The sequence below is a fragment of the Harpia harpyja genome, chromosome 3, assembly GCF_026419915.1.
Source record: "Harpia harpyja isolate bHarHar1 chromosome 3, bHarHar1 primary haplotype, whole genome shotgun sequence".
In the NCBI taxonomy this organism is placed as follows: domain Eukaryota; kingdom Metazoa; phylum Chordata; class Aves; order Accipitriformes; family Accipitridae; genus Harpia; species Harpia harpyja.
The window spans coordinates 48,782,792-48,804,822 of record NC_068942.1 but is presented as its reverse complement, the minus strand read 5'-3'; the positions used below and the strand labels follow the sequence as shown (position 1 = coordinate 48,804,822).

Genomic DNA, 22,031 nt, shown 5'->3' with positions numbered 1-22,031 from the left:
AATATTCACTTCTTGAGCTTTTTTTCCCTCAGGAGTCCATTCTGTGTTCACAGAAGAGAAAGCAAGTGCCGAATGAGACCTATAAATTTGATTCTTGTATGTGTCAAAACAGTAATGTATTAAATGCATATTATTATAAAAATTTAAGACATGTCCTAAACACTTACATTTTTATAACACATGACAATATTAAATAATACATTTTCTTGTTAGCATCTGTTTGCTGTCATTGTTGGCAGGACCTATGATTTATTACTTAAATTAATGACTACAACCATTTTGGTCCTGATATGTGCCCCATAGCTTATCACATCACTTAATAAAATAACATATATGCTTCTATGAGAGTCATTTTTTAATTGTTTATTCCTTTAAGTTCCTGGTGAAAATACCATATCTGTTTGCAATGTGAAAGTCTCAGAAGCTTGTTTTGTACTTCAAACTGAGTGAAATAATGGTAAGGATTAATTTCTGTAAGAATATGGAGTACTGTAACTGATCTACTAAAATTGTCTTCTAAGACAAGCCTGGTAGAGTATTGTTACCAAAAAAACCAACAGCTTTGGAAGAGGAGTGGAAAAATACTGCTGTTTTCTTCAGTTCCAGTGATGGTTAAAAGCCTTGTTCATTTGTTTGTTAGACTAATTGGTACCATGCAAGTAGATTTCAGAGTCCCATTGGCATGCTAAGATTTCACACTCTATCATTAGTTTTCAGATTGTATTTCATGGAGTCCTTGTTGTCCATGGACTTTAAATGAAGAATTCAAAGTAAATGAACTTCTCGTCAGCAGGCTTAAATTTGCCAAACAGGAATCTGCACCTACTGTGGGAAAAACGTTTTGGTTTGTGAACCCCTTAGGTTGAAAACTTCTGTTTTGTAAGCAACTAAAGCATTTTTATCTATCTTACAGTTTCTTTTCATACATGCTTTTTTTTAAATTCTAGTGTCCATAATGTTTTGAATGTGGTAGTAATATGAATGGGATATATTATCCCTTTGTCCAGGTTTCGGCTGGGGTAGAGTTAATTATCTCTCTAGTAGCTGGTATAGTGCTATGTTTTGGGTTCAGTATGAGAAAAATGTTGATAACACACTGATGTTTTCAGCTGTTGCTAAGTAGTGTTTAGACTAAGTCAAGGATTTTTCAGCTTCTCGTGCCCAGCCAGCAAGAAGGCTGGCGGGGCACAAGAAGCTGGGAGGGGACACAGCCAGGACAGCTGACCCAAAGTGGCCAAAGGGGTATTCCACACCGTGTGACATCATGCCCAGTATGTAGAGTGGGGGGACTTGGTCTGGGGGGGATCACTGCTGGGGAACTAACTGGGCATTGGTGCGCGAGTGGTGAGCAATTCCATTGTGCATCACTTGTTTTGTATATTCCAATCCTTTTATTATTATTGTCATTTTATTATTGTTATTATTATCATTATTAGTTTCTTCCTTTCTGTTCTGTTAAACTGTTCTTATCTCAAGCCATGAGTTTTACCTTTTTCCTTCTGATTCTCTCCCCCATCCCACTGGGTGGCAGGGAGTGAGTGAGCGGCTGCGTGGTGCTTGGTTGCTGGCAGGGGTTAAACCATGACACCCTTCCAGCGCACACTCCAGGATATCCAGTAGCATGATGGATAGTGACAGTCTCATTGCTTTCTGCTGGAGAATTCGTGAACTTCAGTCCCCTGCTTTTTCCTTCTCATCTGAATAGGGTATTTAAGCAAGTGTTGCTGTCCGTCTAAACTGGCAAAATGGCTTCAGATAAGGATGTGGTGCTGAAGAGTTCTTTATTTTTGGGTGAATATCCTCTGTTTGCACATCTGTGTCTAGGCCTGCAATGTGTTGGAAGCATTCGATAGCATCGATTCCCAGATACCTCCAGAAGCTTCCACACTGAATAAAAATGTCCTAATATAGCACACATTCTTCTTCCATAGAAAGCAGAACGTTGTCAAATATTTCTTTGAGTAAGACCCATGTGATAGCAAAGGTAGTCTCTTGTGTAATGCAGCCTGTCTGAAACTGTTTCAAAGACAACATAAAAACTATGACCAAGCTATTTCTATTTGTGGTTGGCTGGGAGATGGCAGAACTTCTTATCAGTCCACTATTGATACTGGTAATGTCCGGTTCTTTATTGTACTTCTGTGGAATGCAGATGTGCATTATGAGGCTACAACTGGTGCTAAGTATGATAACTAATAGCTAGAGTGTGAGTGTAGGTTCCTACGGATGAAAAGGCTATTGAACATTAGCCATTTCCTGCATTAATATAAAATGCATGTTGTCAATGCAGCTGTCCTTCAGTTTTCAACACAGCTAGGCAATGTGTCTTCCTAGACAAGCGCATTATCTTGGATAGACAAAATGTAAAAAGATAAAAATAACTCATAAGCTAGATTTCTGATTCTTAGAGAGCTTAAAAAGGAAGATTTGCTTTGACCAGTTAGCAGGTACTCTAATAGGCCAAGCAAGTTCATTCCAAATACAGTGTTTAATGACCTCATTGCAGTGAGTTATCTGACACAGGAATATGTTTTCCTTTATCCTATTATTAGAAACAGGAGGATTTAATTATTGACCAAAAAGAGAATTTGGACTACAATTTTTATCTCATTTGTATTGTGTTCCTTTGACATCAGCGGTCTGAGAGAGAAAAAGGAAAATGGTCCTTTATGGAATAAATGCGTGGTTTCAGTTTAAATATTTTTCTAGCCATATCTATCTGTTTGGTATGTCCTTTAAGCGTGGAGTGTTTTTTTTCCAAACAAATCCCATTGGTTGCCCAATAGCTATTATCCACAAGCTTCCTGCTTACACTTTTTGTTTTAATTTACTATTTAGACACAGACCTCGCCAGTGACAGGCAATCATCCTTACACATTATTATTTTTGTGGTTTTGAGGTTTCTGGGTAGAGAATTTTGTCCCTTTATCTGGGCATAGATGCTTGCCATTCTAACATTTTAAATCTCAGTAATTTAAAATACTATTCAAATGTTTCAGCTACTGTGTAGAAAGTAATATATTTCTGTGTAGACAGGTTTGGGTTGGTGAACATGTATCACGTGTTAATTGTTTGCTTTAGTTTATTTTGTAATTCTCAGCTCTTTAGTCTCTTTATCAAGGATATATCTCTCAATGGAACTTTGCATTAGTGGATCAGGATGTTTACTGAAATAAGCAGTTAAAATTATTAAAATATGCAGTGGAAAGCAACATGCTTAGTTTAATATGCTTCTGAATATTAAATGCAAGTAAAATGGTATATAGACATGGAGCCATTTGTTATATTTTCGTATATGAAGCAATAGCTGTGTAAACCTTAACCTCGTAATTTTGCAAGTTCCACTTTATCATGTAGCTGTAAAAGGTAATCAAAATAAATCATGGAAGATGAAGAAATATTTTCCAGGGCTTTCTGTATGCTTTCAGAAGTGGTGCTTGATCCATGAAATTTTAGTAAGCATATTAAATAATACAATATGATGTGCAACGTGTCAGGTCTGATAAATTATTTTGTATAGGACATTTATACAACATATGGTGAGCTGCTATGTGAACAGCTTAATGACTAAATTATGTTAATCTTTCTTGCCATATTTACTTTTCATTTAAAAAAATGGTGTTTTCAAATTTTTATTTTACTTTTTTGATCACGGGTAGATATAAGAAAGGTGTAGGTCATCCCCGAGAAGCCGTGACAGTGATCCAAGGTTCCTCAGCTGTGCAGTGTACATAACACAGATGTTGGGAGAGTCATCTGTCAGCTATGCCTCTCCTATGGAGTTAAAGTTCTAGGGGGAAAAGAATTCGACACAGTGCTGTCACTGTTACATTTTCACAATAGAAGAGCATGCAAATATTCAACCTCCTGCTTAGCAGTAGTGCCCTGTCTAATGTCTGTGCTGGTTAGAATAAAAAAATAGTGGGTGCATCTAGGGCTCATAGATCTGACAAAGGTCATGCTATGCTGGGCATTTGAATTGGAAATTGTCTGGACTTAGATTTTATAAAGCTCCCACTGTTGTCGGGGAAAATTTCAGCAGGGTTTTGTCCCTAGAGAGGCCTCTTAGGCCCTTTTCTGTCCTATGAATGAATTTAGATGTGAGGGTTTCTCCTGCCTTAAAACTGTTAAGTTCATTTTGCATACATCCCCAGAGAGAAAAACTGGCAGATGCTTTTGTCTTGGAAGTGTTTAAAAGAAAACTGCAGAACAGGAACAAGGGAGAGAAGGGGCCCTGTGTGGAGTCCCAGAACATTTTGGAAATGGCCAATATGCAGTTTTCATCAGTACTAAGGCGGGGCGCAATATGGTGCCTGTAGCTCACTAGGGAATATGAATGTTGATTAAGCATACTCCCAGGCTTTGAAATCCTGAAAGCAGTGTCAGAATAATGGATGTTGAGCAAATGTCAAGCATTTGTTAATTTCTCTGTTATTTGGAGTTTATCTACCATGATCAATCAAATAAACTAGTGCTTCTCTGTTGTGGCATGTGTCATTGATATGGTGATTAGGTGGCTAGAGAGGCCTTCTGCCTTTTTTTTTTTTTTTTTTTTTTTTTTAATCCAGGTAACAGATTACATATGAACAGCCGTAACTTTAAGTTAAAGGTTTGTTTGCGATTGGTTTAGTGGAAAATGGTGCATTAACAAAATACTTTAGGGTAGTGAAAGAAAAAAGTATTTGCATATCTGCTGTGCTAAAAATTATATTCATGCCATTTTTTCCATTCTTGGCCTTAAAGCTTTACTGTTGTGAGGAAGGAGAAATTAATTCTAAATGAAAGTTGATAGAAGAAACTTCTACTTATTCTTAAAAGGAAAAGTTTGAAAACAAAGGATACCCACCCCAAATTAGTATTAATTTATGGCTTAGCCACCTTCTTCCCTCTAAATCTTTTGGTTTCTGTAAACTGGGTCTTGAAATCCCTGGGTTTGATTGGGAAACATGTTCTGATGCCCTTTAGTTAAAAGTGGAGGGGCTGACTCTGACTCTTTTATAAGAATACACACTCTTTTGTAAGAATACGTCAGAGCAGTTGTTAGATAGTGGCTAACATGCAAGAATGTAAACTCTCCAGTTCCGATTATATTTTCTACAACTTCTCAATTTCCACTGTCTTCTGATGTCCTAATTCTGCTAATTTGCCACTCTTAGAAGTTAGGTAACATACAAAGACCTGATATTTAAATGTGAAGAACAAATAAAAAATAAACTGAAGGAGAAAAAGGCACTGTGGCCTTTGCTGCTTTACTGTAATATATAAAGACTTTAAAATGGGAAAGGATAGGGTTGGGATGTTTTGTGTGAGACCTTTTTGAAAGCTGTCTGAAGGGTGTTAACAGTCAACTTTCACTGAATTCCGGTGAAGTTTAGTTACACCCTTCTCATGGATTTTTTTTTTTTTTTTTTGCAAAATCTAGTCCTTATGTGCTTAATGTAAAGATGGCAGTGTATATTTTTATTATGTTTTTGACAATTCCCAGAAATTTAAGAAGTGTCAGTGAGTCATGCCATATGACTTGATGCATGTTGAGGTCATCTTCAGTTTATTTTAACATAGAACAAATGTTTGATGTTGAACTAGTTTTCCTTCTTCCTTGGCTTCCACATTTATTTACCAAGGCCTCTGGGCCCATTCTACCAAGACTGGTCAAATTTTGGTGCTTATTGAAGGTGATGCTATATTCTGAACCTCTTGACTATTTGCATCAGAGGTGATTCCATTCTATTAGTGCATGGAATAAGAGTTCTCCTGAAAACCCAAGCTTTTCTGTGGCACTGCAGGAAGCAAAGCATATAGTCATTGTACGGATTTTCAAAGCAGTGCAAAGAACACAAAAGAATCTCTGGAAAGAGGAGGAAGGGAAAGGAAAATCCTGTTGGTAGGAGTGGAAAAGAAGGTTAGGGAAGTTTTAGGATAGAATAATGTAATATTGTGATCTCCTCTTGTCAGATGTTCCCTTGATATTGCCTGCCAGTTGTGGGTAGACAGCTTTTTAAAAAAGAGTGGTGGAAGACCACTAGGAACAGCTGGGTTTCCTTCTTGGTGCGTTTCTGCCATCTTTCCAATGGGACGTAAGTAGTGGAATTAAATTAGTTTATTTGTTCTATGGCACAGTAAGCTATACCCCTGGGGCTGACAGTGGACTTTGTAAATATCTACATATATGGTACAATAAGTTACAGATACAAGGTGAAGTAGTGCACTGTCGGCGAGGTAGATAGACAAGAATGGTTCTCTCCTTTTGTTTTGTTTTCTAATTACAAGTAGCTTTAAAATTATAAACTTTTAAATGATAGACACTGTTTAGGGCTTAAGACTAAAAATCTCAAGGGGACTAGCTATAAATGGGTTCATTTTTTGCCTTAAATTTGTGTCATTCCCAAAACTTAAAAGGTATTTACTTAAAACTACTCTTCTGTATCATCCATGTTTGATAGAGCTAAAATTCTTTAAATTATTTCCTGTATGGGAAACATTAATAAGATCCTGACTTGTTTAAGGAATTAACAATTTTGATTGGATTACTGAAAGCTTTTTTGACTTAAGGTGTTCACTTTTTACCCTGGAGATAGGTATGCAACAGTATGTGTGCTTGACATGTGATGCATGCAAATGCTAAATACAGTAGCAGCATGAGGCAAGTGTCATTAACAGTAATTTATGTAATGAAAGCCACCTGGCTGTCTTCGTAATTAATTGCTTGTAAATAACAAATTTAAATATAATTTATAGTTTTCTAAATTTGATTATATATTTTTAGGAGCAAATTGTTTAAGGGTGTTTGGGGATTTATTTAGTTTCAAATTGGCACAGATATGCTTTTTACATACAGACTAATCTTTTAATGTAAAATGAACAGTCTAATTAGCTTCAAATTGCCATTCACTCATAAAAATATTTTTCTAGAATTAAATTTAAACATCTAGTTTATACAGGAAAATATAGGTTTGAAGAAAAAAAGTATAAAGTAGAATGATTTTCCCCTTTCTCCACAATCAGGAAATTTAAGATTGGACTCTGAAAAACTTCTCTTGACAAGGTACTCTATAATCCGATTCTTTTCCTAGGGGGAAGTAGCACGATACAGTTACCCAAACAAAATGAGGAAGATAAGACAAAATGAATGTATCAAATATTTCTTTGCAGTAATGGCCTACTAAGTGAATGTTTCTTCAATGTATGGACCTTGGCCCTATCAAGAGGGCAGATAGTAAAGGTGAGAGATAAATCCCTGGTTTAAATTGTAGCTTCTTTGCCTTAACTGCTTGTTGAGGTCCATTGCTGTTGCAGCCTAGGAGCATCTGTGCACAACTGTCATCAGATGACTACAACTTTTGTGTATTTTTGTCTAAAGGTTCGACATATAGATTGTGGTACTGAGCGAAAGAGTTCAAACTTGCAAACATGTTTTCTGTATAATCTTAACTGAAGTAGATTGAAATAAAGTGTGGATGATTGTACAGTTAAGTGCAAACAAGGAGTTTGAAGAGGTTTTGCTTTTTCTCTCAGTCTCTGGTATGCTGCTCTATGACTGCTTTGGGATGTGTTCACCGATTCTTTCCTGGATATTAAGAAACTTTTCTTCTTGCTAAGCAACTTGGAGTAGTTGAGGACAAGGACATAGCAAATCATCTGCTTATGTTAGTCTCAAGCTTTGCCTTTTTTTATTTAATTTTCTGAGAAATTTTGTTGGTAGAGTTAAAACAAACCCTATTTGACTCCTATCAGTTTCTTTTGTCAATGGACTCCCTGACTAGATGATCAAAGGGTACCAGAGAAGTTCTGGTATGTGTAAGGTAAAAAGATTCGATAGTCATTGAAGCCTGATGTCAGAATATTTGAGAGTTTTAATTTCATGTTTTACCACTGACATTGTATTTTTTAAGTCTGTGTTGTGAATATATTTTGGTTCTGTATTGCATCTGAAAATACTTCTCAGGTTGAAAATTGAACCTTACGAAATAGTTTTATGTTTTTATGGAAGAGACTTTACTTGAAACATTAGTGAAAGAGTATTTACTTACAGAGGTCTGTGTGGGTTTGGCATTTAAGTGGGTTTCAAACATTCATGCAACAAGCACTGTGCTGTTTAACTCTGGAAAGAAAAAATATCAGAACAATATGTTGGGCAAATTACTATCTATTTTTTGTACTTGCTTACTGAGATAATAAGACCAAAAAGTAGTTCCTTTTCACTTGCAAATATCACTCTTCTGTTCCTGTGTTTTCAGAGTTCCATTTTTAACCATAATATGTGCCACTGTTTATCCACTGTTAAAGCGTAATGTTGTTCTCATCATAAGCATATATATGTGAATGGAAAAATAGCATTCCGACTTATTCCGACTTCTCTTTTCAGTTTGGGGGCTTGATCAGAAATACTTCATAATCATTTGAATATGGCATATTTTGAGTTACACTTGTATTACTGCTGTTGAAAGTTAGATTTTTATGGTGTGGGTGAAAGAAGGTAGAATTTATCTCTGCGAAGAGCTAGCATTATTTTGTGATCATTGCCTGTTTTGATAATTTGTATTTACCTCTGCATTTTATTTTTTTCATGTCTAATACAGATTGTTCATAGTCTGCAGTTGTTTTAAAATATATTGACCGTTACAACAGACACCAAAAAATGAGGTGTCTACAGGAAGAATTGGTGCCCTGTTCTTAAAGGAACTTCTAAGTCCTTCTAAATGAAAAATCATTCAAACAGTATCTAATACTGGCAATTTTCCTCTGTCTGCTGCTAGAACTTATTGGCCAACTAGGTCAGACATTATTAAAGTTCAAGTGGCCCAGTGGGAAAAGTAATGGCCTTATGCTACTATGAATTTTAAATGCTGCCATTTCTATGTATTGCACCATCATCTGTTCTTGCACATCACTAAATTGTATAGAAGTTGTGGGACCAACCGGTGTCAAGGTCATAGAAGTGATGACTCTTCTCAAGTAGCCTTCTCGGAGCTTTGTCATACAGTTACTCTCATAACCCTGGCTATAGACAGCAAAGTTGTATGCACATGCCTGCATTTAACCTTTTTATTATCATTGGATAGTGTAAGCCTGCAATGCAGGATGTCTTTTTCCTCAGACTCTTTACTTTTGGTTTTTATTTTTGATCCTACCAAAGGTACGAAATCGACTTTGATGCAAAGATCATTTTTAGTGAGTGATTCTATTTAAATCTGTTGAATTGAGCTGTTGTACAGTTTATTGAACTGGATATTGGAGAATTTCAAAAGTGATGGGTGCTATAGTTCTCCAGATGAGCTTGAATTTTATCTTGATTTTAAATGTGATGGTACTAAGCCCTAAATGAGCATATCAGCAGGTACTTCTTGTCATGTGTATATATATTCATTGAATTTTTATAGTATTAATATATTTGTAATGGGAGTATTTCCCCAACAGCACTGTATTGGCATTGTAGTTCCCAAAGTAGTAGCTACTGATGTTTCATTGTGTGGAAAGCTTGTTATGCAGAGATAATAAAACTGGTTTTGTATGCCAGACTTGAACTGGTGTAGCTGGAAAGCTGTAACATTGGAAGATAGCCACTTTACAGAAGTTACCATGTTGTAACTAAAGACTTAGATACTTTTATGTCACTTAGTTACTCCAATTCAAACTCATATATTCATTTAAACACATATATTCACACATGCACACATATATATATAGACACATATATTGATTTAGCTTAAATTGGTAATTCACCGACTTCTGATAAATCAGTATTAGATTTGTGAATGATAAAGTACAAATGTGTACAGAGACAATAATGTGCTTTTTGAGAATTTTCATTCAGAGAAGTGACCACAAGCATATTAAAACTTTAGGAAAGATTTCAATATTAAAAGCTGCAGCGAAGAGAGGTTAAAGCTATAACTTTCTAGAGGTCAGTGAGTCTCCCTCCCTCCTTCCATGTTCTTCAGCGCTTGGATGCATATAAGTCTAGCGGTTCTCATGCTTTGGTAGGCCTTTGGTATTCCTGAGCCTTCCTGGATGTGGAACCATTCAGACTGCTAAGAAGCCTTTTTCCCATCCTGACAATGCTGACATGTAGAAGAAATTCTGAGAATCCACTAGTTGTCACCTCCTCTCAGGTGGGAAGTTCACCATCAGGCTGGCTTTAGTTAATTTACAGGTGTAACTGTGGTGCTTGTTAGCTACATCCTGCAGTTCTGGGAAGCCACGGAGGCTTTACGCATCCGTGCATATGTTATGCATTTGAACCAATGCTGCTAGATCTATTTGAAATCCATTATTGACAGAGTTTTTAGAAATAAGAGCGGACTGGTTAGCATGTGATAAGCAGTATAGAAACATTGCTTCCTTTAGGAGTTCCTGTTCCAAAGCATTTGCAGTACAGAAGTTGAGAATTAAAAGGCTGTTTGGGTTTCTTTCATGTCTTTGATAATGTAACAGGAAAAATGTATTTTAGACACGCATTCTGGAATTTCAGGATAGCTGTGAGGAGGACTCCCTTTCCACCCCCAGTCACTTAAATTCGTCAAATACGTATGTATTTCTTTCCTCACATAGATTCTTAATCCAGTATGGCAGCACCGTGCAATTCTAGCCCTAAGTTGTATGTATTACTTTTATTTTAAAGCTCAATATTGCATTATTAAAAATATTTACAAACTTATTATACATGGAAAGGGGAAGTTCTTTTCCAGTTATTAGAAATGAGAGACTGTCGCTGTCTGCTTCAAAACATTTCATGAAGAGATATGACTAGCACTACGTACTCACACTGGAGACTGTGGAAGGAAAGAATTTCTCCCCCTACCTGAATTCCTACAGTAGCTAAGTGCAATGTTGTATGCACTTCCAAGAGAAGGTTTGACACTGCAGCTTTGGGATTTCAAACGTAACAGCTTCTGAATTTTGGAAACGCAGCTCCTGCCTCACTCAGTTTTTTAACCAATATATTTATCGTCTTAACGAAGTGGAATGTTCCATTTTGTGAAAGGGAAGCAATGAAGCAATGTTCTTTGTAGATTTCATTTGTTTAAAAAAAAATCAAGGCTATTCTATATATATAATATATATTTGTCTCATGATGGACTTTGCTTTCCCCCTGTTTGTCTCCACTTGTGTGAATAGTTGCTGGATTAAATACTACAGTTCATATTTACTCTTGATTTTTTTCTTTTTTGTACAGATCTCTTTAGGTAGTCTTCCTTTGTTTCCCTCTTTCTATTTTAGGTAAAAAGTGTGGAGTTAAAGATGAGGGAGAGGAAACTCATTTTAAAATGAATAGATGAAACAAGTGGAAACTTGGTTTCGTACCTAAAATTTCGTGTTTTCACTAATCTCAGAAAATAAACCAGAAAAGTGTAAGGTTTACATTATCCCTAAAGAATTAATTATTTGCAGGGGCTGATAATATGATATTTGCAGAAGTTTTCATGTTTGGATTTTCTCCTGGTGAAGCTGTAGTAAACAGCAAATATTAAGTTGGACAGCACCCCAAATCTTGGCTAGATCTGCAAGCCTGCTTTGTTGAGAAGACAATCTGATCCAATTAAATTCTTTTTGTCCTTACTAGCTGCTTCTTGGCCAGAGTTTTATATCAATTCTAGTTATAAAGCACTGATCTGCATCAGCATATTGTCTGTTACTAGTTTATATATGAATAGTCATTGCAAAACAAAACATTTCTGAAATACTCTCCAGGGATGATAGCATTTCTCCTCTACCAAACTCTGGGATTCATTAGAAGAGAATGGTGTAAATTTTACTCTTACATATTAAATGACCAAAAGGCATATTCTTCTTCCAGCACCAGACTTGCAATTGTCTTTTTAGCCTGACTTATCTCTAAGTTCTTAGAGACAATTCCTCTTATCCCTTGTTCTGGTCTGACTTGGGCATCCCATTCTCAATGGGGATGGACTTTGATATCTGTAATACTTTTTTTTGGTTATGATAAGCAGATTTTTATATCTTTATATCATTTGGAACCTAGAAATGACATTTCTTTTTTTTTTTTTAAATAAAAGTTATTTTCTGTCTAAAAAAAAATGGGCATTTTGTAGCAGATTTTAGATTTCACTGTTTTATGCCTAAATCCAGTTATGTATTGACAAGAGCACAAAGTGCATCAGGCATTCAGATGGAAGTATGCCACTGATATCAACACAGAGTAACAAAAGGTAAATTGGTTCATTATGGATGCTGGTGTACAAGAAAAAGAGGATATTTGAAGAGCAAGGCTGGTTGCTTTGAACAGAGCTCTGGGAGTTAGGTCCATTGCCATCTGGAATTGCAGAAGAAAATGTTTCCATGACAGTGGCTGCTATAGAACTTAAGAGGAAAATTTGCTTGTTTTCCTGGAAAGTAGATTTAGTTCTACAAGATGGATAACAAGTTAATTTATTAACTATTTAATCTGGGTAGTACTTGAAATTATGAGCTTGCAGTTTTTCACTTGTTTCAGAAAATCAGCAAATAAGTACCTTGGCTCTACAGTTGGTTCTCGACAAAAGAGCTTGCTTGACACAAACATGTCTATATCCCTAGCCTTCCAGTAAGCCATGAAGCTTACTATAAAGTTTAATCCGTAAGAGGCAATAATGCAGCACTGAAATGTTACTTTGAATAGAAGGTATTTTCAGTGTTATATTTGTTTTCCTGGGTATCTCAGCTCTATTAATTTGTCTGCTCATTTGCTGCTTTGAGATCCTGTATAGAAGCATCACAGGATGGATGGCGCCCTAGGAATTTGGCTGCTCCTGTAGAAGTAATGATAACTTACATGTCAGTATCCCTGCTGTCAGTATCAGCAGTTGTGATCATGCTGTCTTGCAACACAAATGCATGTTCATGACTTCTGTCCCCTCTCCAAGTACACAGTACTGTCTTTTTCAGCGCTTTTTGAGACCATCATGTTTCAGTTTTCTGTCAATGGCATCTTGCAATACATGCTCCAGCTGTGTTTTGAGCTATTTCATTTTGCTAGGAAGTTGTGGCGATGGAATTGTGGCAAGGAAACACTGAGTGGCAGATAAGTGATTTTTGTGTTTAAGAGGGGAACTGTGTTAACCAGAAGAAACACGGAAGCAGCCATGTGAAGATGTAAATCCACTTCTCCTGGGGAAGGAGAAAGATCTGGTAGTAAGGCTTGAAATTCTTTGAATGGTACTATTGAAATAATTCTCTTTGTCACAGTCATATTGTTTTTGTACTGCAATCCAGTATATATCCAACTTGTTCAGTTATTGGACTGAATTTTTTAATGTTCATGGTAAGTCCTAAATGATCTGAACAGTTGGAAGCATAGGAGAGGAGTGTTGGACTAAACTGAAGTAGAAGGGCAAAATCCAAGGACACCAAAGGAACAGATAAAATGGACAAGAGTCAGGAGTGTGAAGAGAGGGATAATGGTCTTAGTTCTTTTTGATATGTCAGTGGGTATAACAGGATAATGGTACAGTAAGTACAGTAATCATGCTGGGAATAGCCTAAAAATACAAAATTGTTATGTCAGTGGGAGAGAACTCAAACCAGAAATTCAGTTAAATGATGTCCTCTTTTGTTTTGATTTTTTTCCACGTCTTTTCTCTAATTTCAGTTCTGCCATTATGACCATGTAAATCTGTCAGATAATAATAGTTAGGTGGAGAGCCGTAGGTATCCAATTTATTTATAACCTGCAGGGGTTTTTTAAATAAATCAACTTGAAATACCTTAGCTTTGCATATGTATATAGCCTGTGTAAGTATATAATCTTAATTTCTTTCCTTTGTTCATCTTCTAATGATTACATGTGCATGTTGAAGGTTGCCATAATTGGATGGTGCACCTTTTGGGGAGGCATTGTGGTACATATCTCCTGGTCTCTATCTCAAATGATGTATATTTAAGAATATTTAAATTCTTGACTACATTGTAATTCATTTTTCTGTAATCCATGAATTTCATAAATCTGTATACTAGTTTATGTTGCTATCATTTTTCTACACTTTTAACATTCAGTCAGTGAGTACTCAGGGTGAACATTCTCGTGTAAAATACTGGAGGTAAGGCTCAGCTTACTGCTGTCACACAGATGTTGTGCAGGGCAGACAAGCCCAAAATACAGCGTTATGGCAAAGATGCTGGAAGCACAAATATGGATAAGACAAACTAGTAAGCTCTTTATATAGCACTGCATTAATCTAGTCGCTTTGTTCCTAATGCTTCAACTGGTTGGTTTAGAGGTCACTTTTTATATTGTGCTGCATAGACATACCGTCTGTTTAAACCTGAACAAACCATTTAGTCATTCTGTGCCTCAGTTTTCCCTTTTGAAAATGGGAGTAAGACTTCCTTATCTTAAATTAGTATTTCTGAGGTGTGAAAACGGCAAGCAGAAGGGCCATTTAAGTGTGGAGAGAACATTTACATTTAATGTATGTGTGATGTGATACAGGTGTTAAATTCACATACAAGAAATCTGGCAGAAGAGCAAGACTTTAGACATTGCTGAATCTTTAGGCATACCTATGCTATGCCTTAGTAGGTAAGTTCACGAAAGGAAAAATGTTAATTATTCATAATGCTTTGCTGTACCATAAAACTCGATTTATTGAGACTATAATTTGTTCAAGTTGCATGTAGTAGGAAAATATATCAGGAGTAATTAATTGTATTCAGGATGTGATGAGGTAGATATATCCACAGAGGACAATTGAAAACAGTAGCGGTGTGGTATTGATTGCCTTTCAGAGGGAAAAAAAATCTTGTCCTATTTCTAAATGTTAACAATTCAGAGAGAAAAATTCCCACTTGGGAAGAATGCTTTCCAGGTTGCTTCATTGCCAGGTGTTTGACATTGAGTGGAGCCTTAGATGAATGAAGCTTATGGCAGCTTTTGGAAATGACCGACTCCGGGGAATCTCAGCTTCCTGCTGTGAAAGTTTCTATTTTCAAAGCACATCAGTTTCAGTGGGAATGTTCCAGTGGTCCCATATGCTACTTCTGACAGAGGGGGAAGTTTTTAACCTGAATATGAGACAGCTACTGAAGAGGTTCCCTTGCTGCTAACAAAATGAATTTCAATATGTTGCCAATGAACAAGCGGCATGTTCCCAATTGCTGATGGAATTTAATTCCATCAATTATTAATGGAAATTTTGCTTTGTTTTCTTTTTTGCCTGTTCCCTTTTAACTTAGCTACCTGCTCTGATAGGACTTTGTGGGTTCTGAAGCTGAAAAAGGAATCACCCAAACAATATGCTCGTTTGCTTTGAAACTCTTGCTATATTTTCCTCCCCTCCCTCATACGCTCTCTCCTTGACCTAGCAGCAGGAAGCCTTTGTCTGAGGTGTTCATCTGGAACAACTTTTCCACACTTGTTTTCATGTTCTGTTAGATTACAGGGCAGCAGGCCTACCTTTGAAGCTCCCTTCTCTTTTGTTTCTTTGCAGTGCACTCCAGTAATTAACTTTGTCCTTCTTTTATTTGTTCCAGTCAATCGCAGTCCACTCTGCTGAGCATCTTCTCCCAGGAGTACCAGGTTAGAAGTTTTCTCCTTTGTGAGGGTTGACAGGTGCCTAATTGAATGATGAATGTCCCTTTATTTCTTTGTAATTGAACTGCCAGCTTTCTGATTGGTTTGGAGGATGTTCCCTTTTCCACATCAAGCACCGCCTGAGTCTCAGTGGATGGCTGCCAAGCCTACCCATCCATCTGTCTAATAACATCTAGCCTTTGCTTATTTGGTGGACCTGTAATAAATTATGCTAAACCATTATTATTCTGACAATAATAATTTCCCTGTGTTGCGTGGTTCCATGTGCTAAATGTTTGCTGACTTGCACTGTCAGTGCTGCTTTCCATTGCTGACAGAGATGATGATAAATGACCATTGCCGGAGTGGCAGAAGGCAAGAGAGGCAGAAAATGGAGTCATTTATCATGAGATGACAGATGTCAGTCAAGTGGCAAGTCTCTATGGAATTACTTTTTGTAGTTTTTCAAATAAGTTGTTTTTAAGCAATGTTCTTCCTGGTTAAAAATGCCAGTTGAATTGTAAAACTAGAGTGCACCAGACTTAGATGGAATTGAATTGAGGGAAAATTAATACAAAGGTTGAAAGAGAGAACAAGTTTTTCTTTGCCCTCTGCAGCCTTCAGTAAACTTATTTAGATTCAATTATTGTGACCTTATTGGCTTTTACATATATGGTACATTGCAGTACAGTCTGAAGATGTTCAATTCAATAGGTAGATTGAATGTCATCTCTGTACAGAATCTAAAAACATAATGCAGTTTATATATTAAAGTGTAGCCAAGAAACATGTGTTTGGGCAGTCATGATTTCTGTGTTTTGATCTATGACACATTTGTAAGACTCTTTGTTTTTTCATTTTTCTAGAAACAAATCAAAAGAACACATGCCAAGCATCACACTGCTGAAGCTATTGAAACTTACTACCAAAGGTATGACCTCCCCACCCCAGTTAAGAGTATCATCATAACTACTAATTGTTATGGCAATTATGAGTAAATTAGATTATTAGTTTACGAAGCTGATTTTCTATAAAAATAAAAATTTGGGATGAGGAAAACAGGGTGGTTCATGTAAAAATGTTTTTCAGTGAAAATGCAGAAATTTTTCAGCTTTTGGTCAGTCTGATTAAGAAAGGGTTTACTTCCTTGGCTCTAGGTCAGGATAAGCAAATATTTTTTACAGTGTATGTGATAGCATTTATTATATATTACTTACAGTTTGTAATTACAGGATTTCTGTGTCAAGACTAATATTGATGATAACTTCCTTACAGCAAGGGAACTTGTTCTGTTATTTGCTTGTACTTTTAAAACAACATTTGTGTTACATTACAAAAAGTTACGTATTAAATTCATGTATTGCTAGTTAAAGCACTAATTTTTAGATCACTCCTGTTTTATCAACAGAAGTGTCAGAAATAGCTTTTAAGGGAGGATGAAAACCGTTATGTCATTTTACAATATTGTACAATTGTTTGCATCTTAAGCTAATAAATTGTATTTGCTACACCTTACAGTTTGTCTGTTACTTCTGTAGGCTTTACTAAAAATACTGCAATGACATAATTGGGGCATACTGATAACTGGTAAAGATATGCAATTAAAATACTACTTTGTAGACTGACATATCTGAGGAGCTTGCATGGCAAGTGAGTTCTTACTTTTGATTATAGATGTCTGATATTTATGCTTAATATTAATCTGTATGAATCAGGAAAATAAACAAAAAGCCTTAATTTGTAAACAATTAACTGTGCTTCTGCAGAGTCACATACTTAAAACCTAAGCACAGCCTGATTATATCAGATGCTGGTTTAGAACACCTAGCGTGAATTGTGCTGTTTTGGGGGTTTGATTTTCTTTTTTTAGTAGTTGTGGTGTTCTGTAAAAATTTGTACTTGATCACATTGCACTTCTAGTGTTGATTCTTGGTTAGGAAGAATATTGGCTTAAAATTTTGTTGTTAATAACCATGTATATACAATACTATTTTTAATTACTTCTCACCAACACAGTTTCACTGAAGTGCCCTATGTTAATTGTAACTGCTGTGTAAATAAGCCTTTTCTTAAAACGTATGTAAATCATTTAAGTCACTTCTATGATGCGTTACTAGTTCCAACAACTTAAACCTGAAACATGGGACCAAATTTCGCTTTATGCAAAGCAGCAGTTGTATTGGTCTCAGTAAGGTTGTAGGTATGATTAAGTTTGGCTCACATCAGGTAGGAGGATTTGGTCTCCTGTCCCCTTCTGTACTGTCTGAAGTATGATAGCAGTACATAACTAATGCATTATGTATGAAGCTATATGGTGGTGGTAGGGAAAATCATTCTTTATGCTATTTCTAGGTATTTCATATTGCAACTGTATTAACATGGATGAATAAAATGCACGTTTTAAAATCAGAGATGTTCTGTTAATAGTTAGAAAACTCATCTCAATCCTGTTTTAGTAGATTTACAGTGTAGTATGTTTCGTAAGCTACAGGGGCAAACTACTTGAGTCAGAAGCCAGTTTGAAATGCTTCAAGCATAAACATGACAAACATGTCTTCTCCTCTACTCTTTTGTAGCATCCATCCTTGCCACTGTAAACCCCAGTCTGTGTGGTATGCTCTTTCCTATTCCCACCAACATACAAGCAGATAATTATGCTCCCATTGCTTTCCTAGGTCAGAAACTACCAATTTTTGAAGGTAGTCATTTCCAGTGGTCCCTGTTGGGAGCAAGTAGAAGTACGGTTGAGTGGAGTAGTTTCTGCTGCTCTGCTGAGACTTACTAGTCTTAAATTTAGGCAAACACGAAGACAAATTACAAGAAAGATCAGCAAGCTTTTCAGAACAGTATTGCCATCAGCATGTGAGACCTGTTAGTCCTTAATGGAATTGCCAGTAGCATTAGAAATATCTGACAGAAAATTACTCCATTGTCAGCTGTAGCTTTGCTGTTAAATCAACTAGATGCATGGTTTAGAACATTAATCTCAAGTAAATCTTCCTGGTTAGGTATTTTGTTTATAAGCTCTCCTTTTTTTCTTCTCTTACAAGTTTTCAATGTTTAAATATACACAAGGCATCTTGTTTTGTGTTTTTTTTTAATGTAGAACTGAAATAGGTTAAAGCAAAAAGCTTTTATCACTTCCTTTATTCATTAAGCCTCAGAATAACTTGCAAACAAAAAGCCCTGTAATCCTCTGTGAAGAGGTTTATGCAAAGGTATTACACCCATTCCACAGAAAGGTAAAATGATAAAGAATTTTTATGTCTGTAATTAATGAGCAGAAGAGTGGCTTCTGATGGATAGATAATGATAGAGCTGGGAAGGCTGTGGCCTTCTAATGATGTCAGTAATGATGTGCTATATGAATATGGATAGGATAAACGAACAAATGTTGGTAACTATTGTTCTTTTCCACATGGCTGCAAAGCACAAAGTGGCTTCCAATAATATAGCTTCTTCCCTTCAACTCCTGAGAACAGGTTATAGGCATTATTGAAATATAAACATCAAACAGTGAAAGTAACAGAAGTGAGGAAGGCGATACTGTGTGAAGTGATGGTCAGAAACATCACTGTGTATCCATATTGGTCTAATACCCTTAATCAGAAACATTAAGCCTTTGCCATTGATAGGATAATGACTTTCTATCACCCTTTATTGGATCCTAAATAGTTCTTCTTTTATGTTCTCTTTAGAATATTAATTTGATTGTTAGACTCTGATTTCACTAAAGTAAGCCTTTAGTATTTAAACTACTGCCCAGTTGATAAAATCTGGATTAAATTTGAGAATTTATGGTTTTGTGCATAGTAGTGAATTGAGTAAGATACACAGTACGCCTTCATAGTTGAAGGTGGAACGCAAAATCTTTACTGTGAATAATAGAGGTTTATTTGTCTGTAATGTATCTTTAAGTAGTACAGATATAATTTATTTGTATGTCATTAAGCCAAAATTTATTTTAATTTCTTGATTTATTGTGTTTTTTACCAGTGACTTAATTGAGATTGATATATCTTGCAGATGTATAGGAGACAACCCTGGAGAGTTACTGATTGTTTAAAATACTTACTTCTGAAAAGATTTCCCATTAAATACTCTGTACTGGGGTATTTTCCCCCAAATGAAAGAGGTGCACAAGGGAACTGACATGTATAAACTGGCCTTTTCTTGCCACCACAGAATTACCTGGCTTTGTCTTGTCTAGGTACCTGAATGGGGTGATGAAAAATGCAGCTGCCCCTATATTACTGGAGCTGGCCAATGAGGTAATCATCTTTACTTTTTTCTTTAATCTTCTGGTATAAAACCTAAGGGGCATATCTATAGTGACTTTAGTGAGAAATGTAATTAACCTAAAAAAAATGGTTTCAAGGCACATTAGACGTTTAAAATGGTTCCCCAGTCTGTTAGTACTTACAATAATTAGACAAAAAGCCCCATTTATTAATAAATCAGTTAATGTAATTAGTCTCTTAACTTCAAGGCAAATGTGTAATAAAGTCTGAATTTGTATTTTGCTGGAAATTTCAGACAGACCGTAGGGCTTTAATGCACAAACTTACTAAAAATTCCCACATTGATTAAATGGAGTTGCATCAGTTTTACTTACATTTGATTCCTTGTTTTTAATAATAAAACCCATCTAAGATTTTTTTATTATTATTTAATATTAGGAAGGGTTAAACCAGTTCATTTTCCTGACTCCCTTTATTTCTGTTCATATGGATTAGAGGATGGCTAATGAAAACTGCTTAATATAAAGCAATTAAGCAGAGTAAATTCCTCAGTATAGCCATTTCCTAGAAAAGCTGGTGTATGAAAAGTTCAGTACGGTTGCCATTAAAGTCTTGACAAATGTATTGATGCTGTTTATTAACTAGAATATGAATCTGCCTTGGGATGCAAGGTGTTAATTGCATTAAAAACTGCTGTCTAAAGCACTATCTCAAAGAAGGTGTAAAAAGTTTGAAAGAGTGGCAGTGAGCCTCCTAGAAAAAAAATTGATGAAATATCTACCCCTTAAACTCTAAAATATTTATTTACAATAATAATAACAATACAATAGCTGATACTCGTTGGAACTGCTTATGCAAACCTCAGAGGGATAGAATGAAATGTATGCTGTTTTGTGTTGCATTTTAATAGAAAATGTAAGAAGGAGGCAGAAAATGAGTGTTTGCATTGAAAATGATACAGCAGTACGAATATTAAGTGTTGCAATAGCAGCAAGTTCTACATGTTACATTAGTAAGAAAGAATGGTTTCTCTCTCATGTACATTGCTGCAGCCAGCAAATGAGTGATTACCTATCAATTACTAGAAGGTATTAATGGTCTGTGAAGTGTCCACATATCCTGATCATACAGTTAGCATAGAATAAAGGATTTATTTCATATTAGTACTAATGCGTAGCTTCTTACCGTTTCTGGAAAAGACAAGTCTTAAAGTACTGAGAATAGAATTTACTTTACATAAATAAGTACAATCTTATTAAGAATTTAGGTAAACAACCTGATTCATGATATATCGCACCCATATTATATGGGAACTGTCATAAAAATATTTCAAGCACAAAGTAATATATCTGTTACTGGTTCTTTGTATATTTTTTCCCATTGATTTAGAGATGATGCATATAATTTCTGACTCTAGTGAGCATATCTTTGTTTATATTATACTAATGCATTTTTGCAATTCAGATCAAAGATATCTGCAGTTCAGAAATAAATAAAAATTAAATCTAAGAGAAAGGGGAGATACACAAAGAACTTATCTGCTTCTGATTTTGTAGTAGCAGGTATATAAGAAAGGCAATGCATTTTGTGACTGCTGCCTAATGCATTAGGGAAATGTGGCAATAACCAGCACCAGATTACTGCTTCCAAACAATCAAGCTGCCATTTTTATATGATAGTTAATATTTAAATGACATACTCTTGCATCTGCTGACAATTGATGTAATGGTAATACTTTATGAGTCAATATATATTTAATCAGTGGAAACTGTAAAAATTGATGAGAAATATATAACATAGGTGCATTACAATGTGTAGCAGCTCTGTTAAATAGGAAAGCTCCATATTACTATCTTTTGGGGTTGTTTTTTTGAGGGTTTGTGAAACTACTTTTAATTCTTTTTTTTATTTATTTTATTTGCCAACTTATTCATATTGTATAGGCAATGCAAAAGGACTAAAATAAGTCTCATTTTTGTTAGATAGGAATAATAAAATTAGTCACTGTTCTCTTCATACAAATATTTTCAAGTGAGATTTGAAGCACTATGAATTTTACTTACATGCTAAATTCTGACATGAAGCATGATGGCCCTGTTTCAAAGAAAGATGGACACATGATTAATATGAAAATTAGGGAGATGCAAGTACCTGAACTAATAAGGTAGTCCTTATTCAGGCTGGACTACCTTCAGTAATTTCACCATTTTTCATGTGTCAGCTCTGATGTGGGTTACTGGAAATAAGCAGCTCCGTGGAAAGCATTTCTCTCTACTTGGGGA

At 35.7% G+C, this 22,031-nt stretch overlaps 1 protein-coding gene across 5 annotated transcripts in view; it reads left to right on the top strand.

Annotated features, from left to right (window-relative positions):
• CDIN1 (CDAN1 interacting nuclease 1) overlaps positions 1–22,031 on the top strand; it is a 134,921-nt gene that overhangs the window by 14,690 nt on the left and 98,200 nt on the right. For 3 of the 5 annotated variants that reach the window (XM_052782499.1, XM_052782498.1, XM_052782497.1), the window contains exons 2-4: positions 15,469–15,514; positions 16,375–16,439; positions 19,719–19,779. In XM_052782499.1, coding sequence (XP_052638459.1) covers positions 15,469–15,514; positions 16,375–16,439; positions 19,719–19,779 — 172 coding nt within the window. Of the gene's footprint in view, positions 1–15,468; positions 15,515–16,374; positions 16,440–19,718; positions 19,780–22,031 lie in introns of those variants that run through there. The other 2 variants (XM_052782501.1, XM_052782503.1) reach the window with 2 other exon arrangements.